This window comes from Babylonia areolata, chromosome 9 (genome assembly GCF_041734735.1).
Source record: "Babylonia areolata isolate BAREFJ2019XMU chromosome 9, ASM4173473v1, whole genome shotgun sequence".
Classification (NCBI taxonomy): domain Eukaryota; kingdom Metazoa; phylum Mollusca; class Gastropoda; order Neogastropoda; family Buccinidae; genus Babylonia; species Babylonia areolata.
The window spans coordinates 10784610-10800357 of NC_134884.1; the positions used below are offsets into that span (position 1 = coordinate 10784610).

The window sequence follows — 15748 nt, forward strand, 5'->3', positions numbered from 1 at the left end:
GAGGAGCCACAAAGACTGGTTTGACGAGAACAACTCTGGAATCTCCAAGCTTCTGAACACACTGCATATTCAGCATCAGGATCACATTTCCAATAAAGACTGCCAGAGGAAGGAGAACCAGTTCTTGCAAACCAAGCAACTCGTACAGAAGAGGCTGCGTGAGATGACGAACACCTGGTGGGAGAGAAAGTCCGAAGAGCTTCAGTCTGCTGCTGATGCTCACGACATGAAGACCTTCCATGATGGTCTCCGAGCTGTGTATGGGTCAAGAGTCACAGGATCAACCCCTGTCCGAGCCTTGGACCAGACCACCTTCCTGACAAACAAGAAAGACATCCTTGCCCGCTGGGCAGAGCACTTCAACACCCTCCTCAACAGGGACTCGTCCGTATCTTGACGAGGTAATTGCAGCCCTCCCACCAAGACCCAGAAGGTCCTGAACTGACAAAGTCAGGAAAAGCACCAGGAGCGGATGGAATCCAGACTGACATCTACAAGTATGGAGGCGAGGTGCTGACAGACAAGCTGACCGCCCTGTTCCAGTCTATCTGGGAGAGAGGGGAGGCCCCCCAGGATTTCAAGGATGCTTCAATTGTCCACATTTACAAACAGAAGGGAGACAAAACATCCTGCGGTAACCACCGTGGAATCTCTGTCCTCTGCATCGCTGGCAAGATGTTTGCCCGCATCATACTGAACAGACTGGTTGACCATGTCTCCAACACAGTCATCCCTGAAGCACAGTGCGGTTTCCGTTCAGGCAGGGGAACATGTGACATGGTGTTTGCCGTACGCCAGATGCAAGAGAAGTGCCGTGAGCAGAACGAGGAGCTCCACATGGTCTTTGTAGACCTGACTAAGGCCTTCGACACGGTGAACCGCCGTGGTCTGTGGAAGATCCTCCTAAAGTTCAGCTGCCCAGAGAACCTAATCCAGCTGATTGTGTCATTCCACGATGGCATGCAGGCGAGAGTACAGGAAAATACTGACATGTCGGATCCGTTCCCTGTGGTAAATGGAGTGAAGCAGGGCTGCGTCCTGGCACCCACACTGTTCTCCATTCTCTTCTCTGCCATGCTGATTGACGCCTTCCAAGACTGTGACAGGGGCATCTACATTCAGTTTCACACAGATGGCAAACTTTTCAACTTGCGGCGACTCCATGCTAGGTCCAGGGTGTTTGAGGCACAGTTGAGAGAGTTCCTCTTCGCTGATGACTGCGTGCTTGCTGCACACGCCCATGAGGACATGCAGTTCATTATGGACAGGTTCTCAACCTCCTGCAGGCGCTTTGGACTCACCATCAGTCTCAGCAAGACCCTATGCAGCAACGGAGCCCTTGATGCAGAAGTGACGCTGCGCATCGCCAAAGCCAGCTCCGCCTTTGGCAGACTCAACAACAGGCTGTGGAACAACAAAGGCATCAGGCTCAGCACCAAAATCAAAACCTACAGAGCTGTTGTGCTGACCACCTTGTTGTACTGCTGTGAAACACGGACGACATATCGCCGTCACATCCAGCAACTTGAGCAGTTTCACCAGAGATACCTATGAAAGATCCTTGGCATAAAGTGGCAAGACAGGGTCTCCAACCTCCAAGTCCTAGAGAGGAGCGGCATGCCCAGCATCAAATGCCTACTAATGCTGGACAGGACACGTTGTCCACATGACAGACAGCAGGATCCCGAAGATGATTTTGTATGGCCAGCTGAAGGAAGGCCACTGTGAACTTGGAAGACCCTGCAAGCCTGTGACATAGACATCGCTTCCTGGGAAACTGATGCCCCTGACCGCGCTTGCTGGAGGATGCTGTACTCTAGTAGCATAAAGACGTTTGAAACCAAGAGAACACTGGCCGTCAAGGAGAAGCATGAGCGAAGGAAGCAGTGCTCAATTTCTGGAGACGTTTTACCTTGCAACACCTGTGGGAAGTGCTGCACATCCTCTTCTCCCATATATGGACACACACCGACAGATAAGCCTGCCTGCCTACTCATCCGTCAGACCGACGGGAGACTCCATCATTGAGAAAAAAGAGGTTCCACAAGATGAATGCTCACTTAGAATGTTTATAATCCAGACACATTAAACTAACCATTCAGAGTCTGTTTATGTTTATTCAACCAAACTCTGATGATGGAAAAATCGAAATATGTGCAGGACGTCAGTGGACGTCTTATAGGCACTACGGCAACACTTTTTGCAGGACATCAGCTGATGACTCAACTGGTTAAAAGCTGTTCCTTGATGTCATTCACTTTTTTTTTTTTTTAATTATTTTTGTTATAGTAAGGTTGACATCGCAACAGTATTGATGGCAAAATGCTAATAGTGAACATCTGTCTTTATCCACAGCATTTCAGATAGGTGCTTTGAAGACCATGCGTTCTCTGACCGCAGTTTTGCGGGCAGCCGCTGCTGCCTTTCGGCATCGGCCCCTTTCTCTGGTCAGATCCAGAGTGGCCTGTGGTAAGTGATTATTGGTGTGTGTGTGTGTGTGTGTGTGTGTGTGTGTGGTCCAGGAGAGTACATGGTCCTCAGATTAGATATGTGAAGTGACAGTGTAATGTAACGGATGGTTCAGTAATTTGAACTTAAATTGTCAAGCAGCTTTATAAGAGAGTACATTGAGTGTAATTTCGCTCTCTTTAAAGGAAAACAAAACAAACAAAAGCACACGGTTTTGGTCAAAACACAACCAGTAAATGAGTAATATGTTTCACCTCAAAGTAAAGTCACAATCTTTCTGACTGAAATTATAGCTGCTCATTATTCATGCAGCAGATTATGATTAATGCAAGGACCATTGACCAGCACACAAAATACTGTCCCTTCCCCACAGATTCCAGCCTTCTTGCTTGGGATTCACTAGACACACTTTGTGGCAATTTAATTAAGTATCTGTCTATATCCTTATGTTAACAGATTTAGAAAATGAAACATTTCAGACCGTGCATATTGTACTGTGTGGAGAGCACTGACATTAATACAAGGGAGAAAAATCCTAAAACCATGCCAATCTGTGTAAAGATGAACAAATAATTGTCAGTTATCTGTTTCCTTTTCCCTTTAAGTTTACACTCTTCATTGCCCAGGGACACACACACACACACACACACACACACACACACACACACACACACAGATTATATAAAAGATTACAAAGGAATTAAGTACTGAATTAGGATAAAAAGAGTGAAAGGATAGAAAGCTCTCATCCATTGGCCAGGAACATATAGAGGCCAGTCACAAAGGGTTTTCTATTGTTTTATTTTACAATATTCTAAGAAAAGAAGAAGAGAAGAAGACAGTGCCTGTAAAAGACACACACACAAAAAAAAATGTCATAAGCACAGCATATCAGTATAAGTGGATAGCAAGTACATGGAAAGACTGACACTCAGTTTGGGATAAGCAACAACATAACACATGTGTGTAAAGACCATACACTGACAACAAATGACATGTGTAAGACATTTAAACAATTTAGATACAGTGGTTAACGCTAAGCTGATTTAGTGAAAGTACACTGACAGTACAGATTTAAGTAAAGCTCATCCTGTGTCATTGTGACTCAGATGAATCAGTTATCATGTAGCACTATACTGGAGTAAGCCATATACATGATATGGGAGGGAGCATGATAGCTAAATTACATATCAGATGGTTTTAACTAATAACTGATATTAATTCAACACTATTTTAACTAATAACTGATAATAATTCAACACTATCTTATAATCATCATAATAGAATACAACACACACATCATAGAAGACTAAGCACACTCACTATTTTGTATTTTTTGTATTTTGTATTTTTTGTATTTTGTATTTCTTTTTATCACAACAGATTTCTCTGTGTGAAATTCAAGCTGTTCTCCCCAGGGAGAGCGCGTCGCTGCACTACAGCGCCACCCATTTTTTTAATATTTTTTCATGCGTGCAGTTTTATTTGTTTTTCCTATTGAATTGGATTTTTCTACAGAATTTCGCCAGGACAACCCTTTTGTTGCCATGGGGTCTTTTACATGCGCTAAGTGCATGCTGCACACGGTACCTCAGTTTATCGTCTCATCCGAATGACTAGCGTCCAGACCACCACTCAAGGTCTAATGGAGGGGGAGAAAATATCGGCAGCTGAGCACGCTCAGATTCTCTCACTTCCTAAGCAGATGCGTTACCTACTCTAGGCCATCACTCCACTATGTGATTGGTAGTACAGAGAGTCAGTGTAACACACTGTAGCAGTACAACTGATATCAGCATGTGAAATAATACATGGATGATAAACAAGATGATAGAAATAGAATAAGAGGCTTTGATATTAAATACTGGCAAATTGAGACTAAATAAGTAAGTCAGTGCTTAATACATTGATTGGAAGAACTATCATGGTTTGACCATTAAGTGACTTCAGCATTTGAATTTCCATCTCTTAACACAGGATAAGTAAAGCCAAACCTTCATCAGTGTGAGTAAATGAAGAAATAATCTGTCATTCCTAGAATGTTCTAGAACAGTCGAATAAACAATCAGTAGGCAGAGACATCACTGACTGATGTTCGAAAGAATAAAATGGAATACTACTTACAAGGATATCATGACGACATGATGATTACTTACATCAAACAGAATAAGACCTGTGAATGAACGACCACAATTCTTCAGACAAAGTTTACCGACCTATGATACTATCAACATGCTTATAATAAATAAATAAGCACACAAACTGTCGAAACTTACAATTCACAAATGACCAACACATCTAATACAGAGTACTTACAGCAGAATGTTGAGCAGCTGACTGTGTGCGACACTTAGCGTGTGGTCGAAAGCAACACAGTCTAAGACTGACTGGCCAGATGCCTAACAGCTTTTATTTCAGATTCAAATTTGAATAGTGTTACACCACATGAGTTAACTCAACGGGTCAGTGGTTGAACATGGTTACTGTAGTAAAACTGTCATCCGCTTGATGGCATGTGCTGTGAGTTGAACAACGGTTATTGTAGCCAGCTGAGCGCTTTGCTACACACACACACACACACACACACACACACACACACACATATATATATATATATGTGTGTGTGTGTGTGTGTGTGTAATATGTGTGTGTGTCCACAAAAAATGAATGCTTGCTATTTGCCTCAGATGTACATATACTTAGCATCATTTCACAATTTTTCATAGTTAAACTCTATTTTTGAGTTGTGTCCCAATGGCCAAGAGTAGGAAAACTTGAAATGCCTGAACTCCCTTTGTATGTATACATGCGCAGAAGATCGAATATGCACACTAAAGATCCCGCAATGTGGACTAATGGAAACAAGAACGTATCCAGCATGCACTACTTCTCCCTCGATAACAGAATATGATTGCATACATGGCGGGGTTAAAACAGTCATACACTTAAACCCCACATGTATATTTGTCTCCAAAATCAGTTTTAAATGTTTGTAATAATGCTTAAAGGAGGCAAAAAAGTCATTCTCGCTGTAAATAAGATGATTAGATTTGCAAATGTTGCCTAGCTACACTTTTGGAGTTAAAAGACATTTGTGATTTCTCAACTTTTATGTGACATTGTTGTGTATTTGGAAATGTTTGTTCAAGGCACGAAAATATTATTTTGCAGTAATCCTCCATACTCCTGTAGGAGTGAAAGGATAATTAAAACTTGAAACTTGAGTGATTGTGAGAGTCACAACTTCAGAAAGGAAGAAGAAGATGCCCCTTTGGATTGGATTTAAAGTTCAGGGAAGGTTAGGCCAACCTGAAAGGGTTTATTGCAGCTGATTCCACAGGCTGATTTTGAAATGTATTATGAAGTAATGGAGCCAGATGTGAAGTTAGGACTCGGTGTAAAGGGCCACAATACTTCCATCAGGGCTCGTACAAGTTTCTCTTGGTAATGTTTGGCCTGCAGTCCTTGTGACAGAGTAGGTTTGTTTGATTTCAGTGTCTTTTCTGCCTTTTGCCAGTCTGATTGCCTGTCTGAGTAAGTGTACATGTGTGTGCTTGAACTTAAATTACATTAGGTGTGCCAGGATCTTCAACAGCAAAAGTAAGATTTTTTTTTTAATAAAAATAAATAAAAGGAGAGAGAGAGAGAGAAATACAAATAAACAACAGCTGGAAACAGAAGTCTGGTGTCTAATTGGGGAGCTAATGAGGCACTGCCAACCTTAATCTTGATAGGCACATGACATTTCAGTTGACAACATGGCAAAGGCACTCACAGCCCCTCTTTACCCATTTTGCCCCGCCCAGCTCCTCATTCACACTTAGCATGTGTACGTAACATGCACTCATATATCAATATCCATTCTCCACAATATTAGTCACAAACACACATTTTTTTTTTCTTAAAAAAAAAAAAAAAAAATTATTTAAAATATTTTAAAATTTATTATCAGTATTATTGTTATTGTGATTATTATTCATATTCACACATGCACTTTCTCCCTTTCTCTCTCTCTCACACAGTATTATAATCAAATCCATGTTTTCTGCTGTTCTTAGCTGTATCAGTGTGTATTGGAAAAAAAAAAGTGAGTCAGAAATTGCAAAGCAACTGGCATTGGAACTAGCTGTAGTTTGCGACAGTTTGACTCGATATATATGATTGTCAGTCGTGTCCGACTATGACCATCAGAACAGCAGAGGAGGCAACTGCTGTTCTGACTATTTGGGCTAGAATTTGATTATAGTGGAGAGTGTCTTGCCCAAGTACATCCCCACTCTCTCGGCCAAGAGGGTTTTAGGACAGTCAGTGTTAGGATGGTTCCCAAAGGCCAACTAGCCCACAAGGCTGCAACACTCAGAGTCAGTGCAATTTTGCCTTCTAGTTTGAGAGTTATAGTCCTTCACAAAAGACTAAGCTGTAAATGGTTTCCCATTGACTGGAGAAACCATTGATAATACAGCTCTCACTTTGCTGTTGGCCCAAATGTAAACTGTAAACTTATGTCAGTCTGTGATATAAGAAGGAGTGTTATTCAGACTACTTTATTTAAATGTTATGTTCAGTCTCTGTTCTATCCATCAACCAAATTGTTTTGGGTAGTATTATGTTGAATGATATAAGTTGCACTTTCATTCAGTCTGTTGTTAGCTTCATTCATTCATTCATACTCAGACCCTTTTTGTGTGCACTTCATTTAAGGAATGCGAGATGAGTGAAACAAGGTGTGAGGATGGACTGCTGTTGACCAGACATAGAGAGAGGCTGGTGTGTTGATCAGTGCACTCAGTATCCATTTCCCTGTTTTATTCTCTGGGACTGAGGGTGTTGTGTTGTTCAGGTTGGACAGAGTATCAGAGGGTGTCGGTGGTGGCCCACAGCACCATCCCATCCAGCAATGCCGCCTCGCGCAACTTTGAAACACTGCGCAGCACAGGGCTCAAGCAGGACCATAAGAAAGCTTCCCTGGTCATATTTGACAAGGATGGCACACTCATCTGCTTCCACACCATGTGGTCACCCTGGGCACAGAAGCTGATTTCAAAGTGAGAGAGACTCCATTCTGATTAGTTGGTATATGTTGAGTGCTTTTCAGTTTGGAAATAGGCCATTGCTGTTTTCTCTGATTTAGACCCCAGCAGTTGATATCATTTTTACTTTTCTTTTTTCTTTTCTTTTTTTTAAGTCAATTTTCAAGTGATGATGTTTTTGCAGCTGTATTTGAAAAATTGAAATTTGCCTAAAATAGAAAAGCTTGATTTGATGTTAATCTGTTAAATTTTGATTTAACTTATCAACTTTCATCATAGTTTGTAGCAGATGACCCAACTTGCCAAAGGGAGCACAGAAGCATACACATACATAACTGTTCTTTAGACAACACAGCCAGCATTGATCTCCTCAAACAGTTTGTTTCTTGATCTGAAAATATAATATCATTGGTATCATATGTGCGTAAACTGTGACACTCTGTCACTGACAGCAGAAAGTTGCCTAGGATGGAATATTCAGAATGATGCCCACATGGTACATATACACACACATGTACCAGTATTCTCAGACACATCTCAATACCTTTTTGTGTTTATCACTGGTCAAAGTCTTGTTTTTGTTTCATCCATTATCCTCTGCAGCATTACGACAGCGACAGGTCTGAACATTAGTGACAAACTGTCGCACACCCTGGGTTACTGTGCCAAGTCAAAACGCATCTATCCGGGGCTGCTCGCGGAGTCCACTACCCCCATCATCCAGGAACAGCTGGTCAAGCTCCTGGTGGCAGAAGGCATCAAAGAGGAGGAAGCATCTGAGATCATTCGTCAGAGCTGGTTTGAAGGAGATACTGGCAACCCAGATTCCATCAAGTCAGTTGCCAACCTTCAGACGTTGTTTCACATCCTGAAGGACAATGGTGTGAAAGTGGCTATATGCACAGCAGATAACCGCCGTGGGACTCTAAACACATTGCGCAATTTGAATCTTTTTAAGTAAGTATGTGATGATTTTTTTTTTTTTTTGGGGGGGGGGGGGGAGGGGTTATTTTTAATGGTTTTAGATACGCTGCTCATTTTGAGACCCCACCCCCACCCCTCCTCACACACCTCCACCCCCACATACAGCCACACCCGGTTCATCTGTCACAGTATTCGCAGTCCACAGGGAACTATTTATGTTTTGCCAGGAGGCCACACATGGGAAGCATTTTCTCTTTAGTACTTTATATGTTATTTAGTTTATGTGCATATAAGTTGATGTCAAATTTGAGTTGTAGTTTGTTGTAGATGTGCTAATGTCGATTTGTGGATTAACTCACTTTGGACGATGGAATGCTATAGTGTTCCTGACGTAAGGTAGTGTTCCAGACGACGGAACGCTATAGTGGTTTCGACAATTAAAATTTTTTCCACGTTTTTCTCATGGGGTAGCATAACATTTGTAGCTACACCGGGCATTGCGAACGTGTCAAGGGTCGAATGGAAAGTTTCAAAGTTTCTTTATGAGATTTTGTAACGACACTCTCCACAGCACGCCAGCGAGTTCAGGACCCCACATGACAAGCTAATCTGCATACGTATCGAAAATGGCATCGCAGGCTATACAAGTGGAAATTTTTGGAGCTAACTAGATCACGACAGCAGCTTTTACTGCTGCTGAAGTGATTGAAATGCTTCAAACTGAAGGTTTCGACATCGACGAGGATGATGAAGATGTTGAATGAAGTATCTGCAGTGAAGAAAGCTACCAGCAAGAAGTTGCCAATAGTGACTCAGCTTCTGAGAGCAGTGAAGAGGGAGGGAGGTGGGAGTTCACACAACATGAGGAGAGGGGTCAGTGGGTCAAGTACAGTGAGTTTCATTCAGTTACTTTGTTTTGTATTTTTTGTGATTTTTTCCCTAACCCTAACAAATGGGTCATCTGTAGGGAAAAAGCAAGGGAGAGAACTATTCGTTCGGAGTGAGTTAATGCAGCATACTTTGTATAGTAAAAGTGGGTTATCATAATGTGTCATTTTAGCTGATGTCAACAAGTACTCAGGACCAAAAAAAAAATGAAAAAGAAATTTGTCATTATTGCAGAACACACATAAAGTATGATTTATTGTCACTTGATGTGAACATATTACAAAAATAACTGAATATATGATAAATGCTGCTAATGTTGCAGTGCAGGGAACATTATTTCTCATTTTAATAAGAAGAAAAATTCCATCCTGAATCCATGAGTTAGTCCTTGGTCCTGACACATCAAAATGTTCGCTTTGCTTACCTGTACCATATAATATGTATCTGTATGAAGCTTACACTGTTGAGTGATATACCAGTGGCAGGTTGACAGTTACTCCAATGAATCATTGGCTAGTGTAACATTGGTTGTGTCAGCATCACACTGAAACTGTTTTGATCAAAGACATCTACTGTTGTTACTGTATTGTCCAGAACAGAGTGAACTGAATCCCTTTCAAGTGTGAATTAATCAATAACTGTTAGAAGTGAGATAGCCTGGAAACGTAATTGACTGATTTGCATCATTGTTGTGACAATGATGAAGGTATTGAATGACCAGTAGTCAGACAACTGGCTCTTGTGTTGGGGAAACTGAGAAACTGACAGGAGATGGAGAATATTTGTGTTAACATCAGCAGGTCGGTATTTGCTTTCGTTTAACACTAGCAGGTCAGTATTTACATACAATTACATTGAGATGACATGAACAGTTTATTATTTGCCTAGATTTAACACTAGATATTGCAGGTCAATAACAGTTATAATGCTGCCAAAATTCCCTAGACATTTGAGATGAAATGCACCAGGAAAATGTTAGCAGCCAGACGCATCGGTACTGGCGTGTGAAACAGAGGCTAGAAGTAGAAGGGGTATAATAATAATAATAATAATAATAATGATAATATACAGGCGTATGTAGTGCAGTACCCCCAATCTCAAATGGGGCTTACCGTGCTTTACAATAAGATACACAAATTTAAGACTAAGTGACATAATTATGTATAAAAAATAAAATAGAATAAAAATGAAATGAAATAGAATGAAATAAATAAATATAGTCTTACTCATATTTACTAAAATACATATTTCAGACTATTTCACATCACGCTGATTAAAATCTACCTACTTCAAACTAATTGACAACAAGACTGCAGGTGTATGGATTTGTAGAAGATAATGGGAGTTGTCATTTGATATGATGTGGGAGGAAGAATTGTTTTCATTGTACAACTTTTTATTCAAATGAAAAAATATGTTGTGAAAAAGAAATAATGTTGAACAAGATAGATTATATAGCAAGTTTCTGTTTTCAGGACTGATAATGGAATACAGTATGGCAGATTCAATAAATGAACTCTGAATGTGATTTTCTTGGCGAAATTGATTGAACAGTGTCTACCTCTAAGTCACTTAAAGTTCCACAGACTATTCATTATTTCCCAGCTCCCCTTCACCCTTTCCCTCACCCAGTCACTACCTGCAACTGTCTTTGTAGAAAAAAACCCCAGTGACATGATTACTGCTGCAGGTATGTTGACATGGTGGTGTGTGGGGACGACCCAGGCACCGAGCCCAAACCCTCCCCACACAACGCCTTGATGATCTGTGAACAACTCGGGGTCAGCCCAGCTGACACGGTGATGGTGGGGGACACCAAAGCAGATGTGGGCATGGGGCATGCTGCCAAACTGGGCTGGACCGTGGGCGTTCTCTCAGGGGTGGGCGATAGCGACGAACTAAAGCCAGAGGCAGATCATATCATCAGGTATCTGTGAACAGCCAGCTTGCTATTTTTATAGTTTGTGGAAATAAAATTTCAGAAGTAGCAGTAAAGTTAGTGGTAATATGAATATGAATTTTGATAAATGAAATATAAAGATAATCATCATCATAGGCCTCATCATCATCATCAGTCAGTTCATGTCTGCCCTCCTGGTACAGTGCTGCCTGTGGTTGAACAGGTCGATGCGCAAATGACTATCACAGGTCACACAGATGGATTGACTCTGTGCTGTTTAAACTACGGCATTCCTTCTGAGGTCCGCTTTTCTTCGGCTGCACACACCAGTCTTTCTTCTCTTGATTTCAGATGCTTGTATCTCCAACTGGAGCAGTTGTCTGCATCCTACTAGTGCTCTGTGTCAATTTTGAGATCCTTTAAACTCCTCTTGCAGATGTCTTTGAAGTGCAGCTTTGGCGGACCAGTGTTTCTCTTGCCTGACATCAGTTCTGTGTAGAGAAGGTCTTTGGGGATTCAGCCCTCCTCCATATGATGGACGTGGCCCAGCCAGTGAAGCCTGCAGTGCCTGAGCAGAGTGAACATGGGTGGTAGGCCAGCATGAGACAGCACTACGATACTGGGCACCTTGAAGCCATTCAGTCTCTTCTCCTGGTTGGCATAGGTTGACCACGTCTTACTTGCATAGAGCAGTGTGCTGACAATGCAGGCATTGTACACTGACATCTTGGTCATGACAGAGCTTCGAATTCTCCCACACAAAAGTGGTGAGGCAGACAAGTGTATTTGCTGCCTTTCCAAACCTCTTGTCAATCTCTTTGTCCAAGGAGAGGATGCAACGAATGATGGACCAGAGGTATTGAACTGGTTCACAGCATCCAGCTCATGACTGGTGGCGCTTCTACACCCTGACCCAAAACTTCTGTCTTCTTTAGGCTGATAGTCAGTCCAAAAAGTCTTTGCATGCATGGGAGAAGTGGTCATCAGGGTCTGCTGTGTATAAGTTGTGACTGTGGCATCTTCTGCTAATGGCATGTCCGTGATCAGGGCCTCCCATACTTTAGTTTTGGCTTTGAGGTGGGCAGATTTGAATTGCCTGCCATCTGATCTTGTGCAAAGGTAGATTCCCTCTGTTGCAGTGCCAAAAGTATGCTTCAGGACCACAGCAAAGAATGATGATGATGATGGTATGGATACTTAAATAGGGCCTATAATTGATCAGAGACCAAGCTCTAAGTGCTCTACAAATACAGAGTCATTTGCACAACAGGCTGCGTACCTGGGTAGAGCCGACTGACAGCTGCGATTGGGTGCTCATCATTCATTTCCTATGTCATTCAATAAGGGTCAGTCATAAACACATACACTCCCATACAAACATGTAACACTTTACGTGCTTGACTGTTTTTGTTTATTTATCCAGCCATGTAGGCAGCCATGCTCTATTTTCGGGGGGGTGTATGCTGGGAATGTTCTTGTTTCCATAACCGACCGAAAGCTGAAATGAATTACAGGATCTTTAATATGCATATTTGATCTTCTGCATATGTATACACACGAAGGGGGTTCAAACACTAGCAGGTCTGCACATATGTTGATGTGGGAGATCGGAAAAATTTTCACCCTTTATCCACCAGGTGCCATTACCAAGATAGAACCGGGGACCCTCAAATTAAAGTCCATTGCTTTAAGCTCTCAGCTGTTGATTCAGCTTAGGGGCCAGCACACAGCCTTGTTTTATGCCACTGTGTATGTCAAAAGGCTTGGATATGCTGCAGTCGTAAAGCATTGTCCCCTTCATGTTGGCATGGAAGAATTCGATAGGGCTCTGAAGTTTCAGTGGACAGCTGATCTTTGGTATGATCTTGAAAAGGCCCTCTCCACCTACTGGATCGAATACCTTGGTGAGATCGATGAAGGCAATGTACAATGGCATGTTCTATCCTCTGCATTTCTCCTGAAGCTGGTGGAGGGACAATGCCATGTCTGTTGTCAATCTGTTGGCATGAAAACCACACTGTGATCGTGGTCATAATGATAATGATTATGATGATAATTAATTTTTGACCAAGCCAGTGCATCACTGTTAAAGATCAATAATTGTTCCATTCAGTAGATGAGGTGTTAATGTCTCAGAGTTACTCTATTTCAGATCAGTAACTGAAATACTCTTGGCAGTGAGTTAATTACTGATGTGATCTTCAATAACTGAACTCCATTGATTTTTAAGAACTCATATAGTCATTGAATGGATCAGTGTATGTGTGTGTGTAGTGATGAGGCAGCTAACCATGGCATGACCCAATCAGTCGGTAGTGTAGTGATAAAATAGCTAAACAGTGACCCATCAGTCAGTAGTGCAGTGATGAAGCAGCTTACCAGTGACCCATCAGTCAGTAGTACAGTGATGAAGCAGCTTACCAGTGACCTATCAGTCAGTAGTACAGTGATGAAGCAGCTTACCAGTGACCCATCAGTCAGTAGTACAGTGATGAAGCAGCTTACCAGTGACCTATCAGTCAGTAGTACAGTGATGAAGCAGCTTACCAGTGACCCATCAGTCAGTAGTACAGTGATGAAGCAGCTTACCAGTGACCCATCAGTCAGTAGTACAGTGATGAAGCAGCTTACCAGTGACCCATCAGTCAGTAGTACAGTGATGAAGCAGCTTACCAGTGACCCATCAGTCAGTAGTACAGTGATGAAGCAGCTTACCACTATAATACCAGTGACCTATCAGTCAGTAGTGTAGTGATAAAGCAGCTAATCAGTGACCTATCAGTAGTAGTGTAGGGATGAAGCACTTAGCAGCCAACCAGTGTATCAGCCAGTAGTGTAGTGATACAGCAGCTAATCAGTGACCTATCAGTAGTTGTGTAGGGATGAAGCACTTTGTAGCTAACCAGTGACCTATCAGTCAGTAGTAAAGTGATGAAGCAGCTAGCTAGTGACATATCAGTAGTATAGTGATGAAGCAGCAAACCAGTGACCCCATCTGTGTCTTTCACTGTGCATGGCAGTTCTGTGAGCGACCTCCTGCCTCTGATCCTGCCATTCAAGGAGTGGCGGGAGCACTATGCCTTCAGCACAGAGGAGAGGATCCTGGTGAGGAGAGTGGAGGAAGAGGAGGTGGTGAGCGGCGAGGCGGTGAAGGTGGAGAATGTGGAACTGGTGGTGTTAGATCTACATGGCACAATCCTGTGTCTGCAGTCCAAGTATGCTGATTGGCTGGCCCATCTGGCAGACAGGTGAGGCACGCTGAGGGGAAGGGTCTGAGCTCTGTGTTCTGTTTGATTGTGGATAGAGAAGCACACATTGTAGAGGGTAGAAACTGGAGAAATAAAAGAAGTTGATTGAGAATCCAAGAACATAACATGGATCATTAGATGTGAATATGGAAACTCATTCCATGTGTGGACATACTTATTTTGAAAGGAAGTCCAGCCTTGTCACAGACCAAACTGGATCTCTTAGCAGCATTGTCATCATCCTTATCCATATCCACCATCAGATAAGATAGAAAACAAAGATATCATATACTCTGCAGCTTTTAATGCCCTGTTGAGTATTAGGAGGTGGTTCAGTTTTGAGTCACAAGTTCCCCTCCACCAAAGTCTTTGTTGTTGGTAGATTGTTGGGGATTGATGTGAGAGGTAAGTGATGATAGTCTTCACTCCAGGGAAGGCATTCAGCCAGTCTGCTCTGCAATAAAATGATTATTGTTATCAGTAGGGAGCAAAATAGGTGATGTCCTGTGTATGCTGAATCAGAATAACCTGCATTGACCATCACAACAGAGACTCAGTGAAGGTAATGCCACTGAAACTGTGTGGAAGACTGGACAACTAGAACAAAGTTCAGTGTTGGAAAACGTTACATGGAAGTCTGCAAGAACATCATCTATTCCAGTGAGTTAGACTTAAAGCTTGGAAAATTGTATGTGCAATCAAGGTACGAATTCCAAATAGTTAATCAGTAAAAGGTCGGAAAACTATACATACGCGGTTGGGGTAAAATCCCTAATAGTTCAATAGTGAAAGGTTGGAAACTAATCAATTGAGGCAGGAATTTGGGCACTACCCAAGTATTGTTGAAAAAAAAATGTTAAAAATACCTTAAAAGTGCACACAAAAAAAGTTAAATGTCAATTTATGATGAATGTGTGGATGGTATAAGAAATGTTTGATGCACACTGGATTCTGACTGTTCTATGATTGTCATCTGTTGTGAGATAGTGAGGAAATAAGGCTGAAGCCTGAATCACTGATGATTGAAATTTTGCACCACTGATGACTGATTGAAATTTGAACCACTGATGATTGATTGAAATTTCTTCAAGGGTAATGTTCACTCATCTTCATAGTTGAATACAGTCAGTTTCAAAAGGGTGTGTTTTATTATGTTAAAAACAGTGAGAGTTAACTTATAAACAAATAATCTCTTGTTTTATGCATGAAAGAAATTAACAACAACAACAACAACAAATATCAAAGCATGTTTTGATTTATCAGCACATCTAGACATCTGAATTATGTCA

General features: G+C 41.8%; 1 protein-coding gene across 2 annotated transcripts in view; it reads left to right on the forward strand.

Annotated features, from left to right (window-relative positions):
* The window catches only part of LOC143286051 (uncharacterized), a 62942-nt gene that overhangs the window by 23837 nt on the left and 23357 nt on the right, over positions 1-15748 (forward strand). For both annotated transcript variants that reach the window (XM_076593587.1, XM_076593588.1), the window contains exons 2-6: positions 2356-2469; positions 7310-7514; positions 8103-8456; positions 11002-11238; positions 14232-14459. In XM_076593587.1, the coding sequence (XP_076449702.1) occupies positions 2382-2469; positions 7310-7514; positions 8103-8456; positions 11002-11238; positions 14232-14459 (1112 nt within the window). In that variant the 5' untranslated portion in view covers positions 2356-2381. The remainder of the gene's footprint in view (positions 1-2355; positions 2470-7309; positions 7515-8102; positions 8457-11001; positions 11239-14231; positions 14460-15748) is intronic.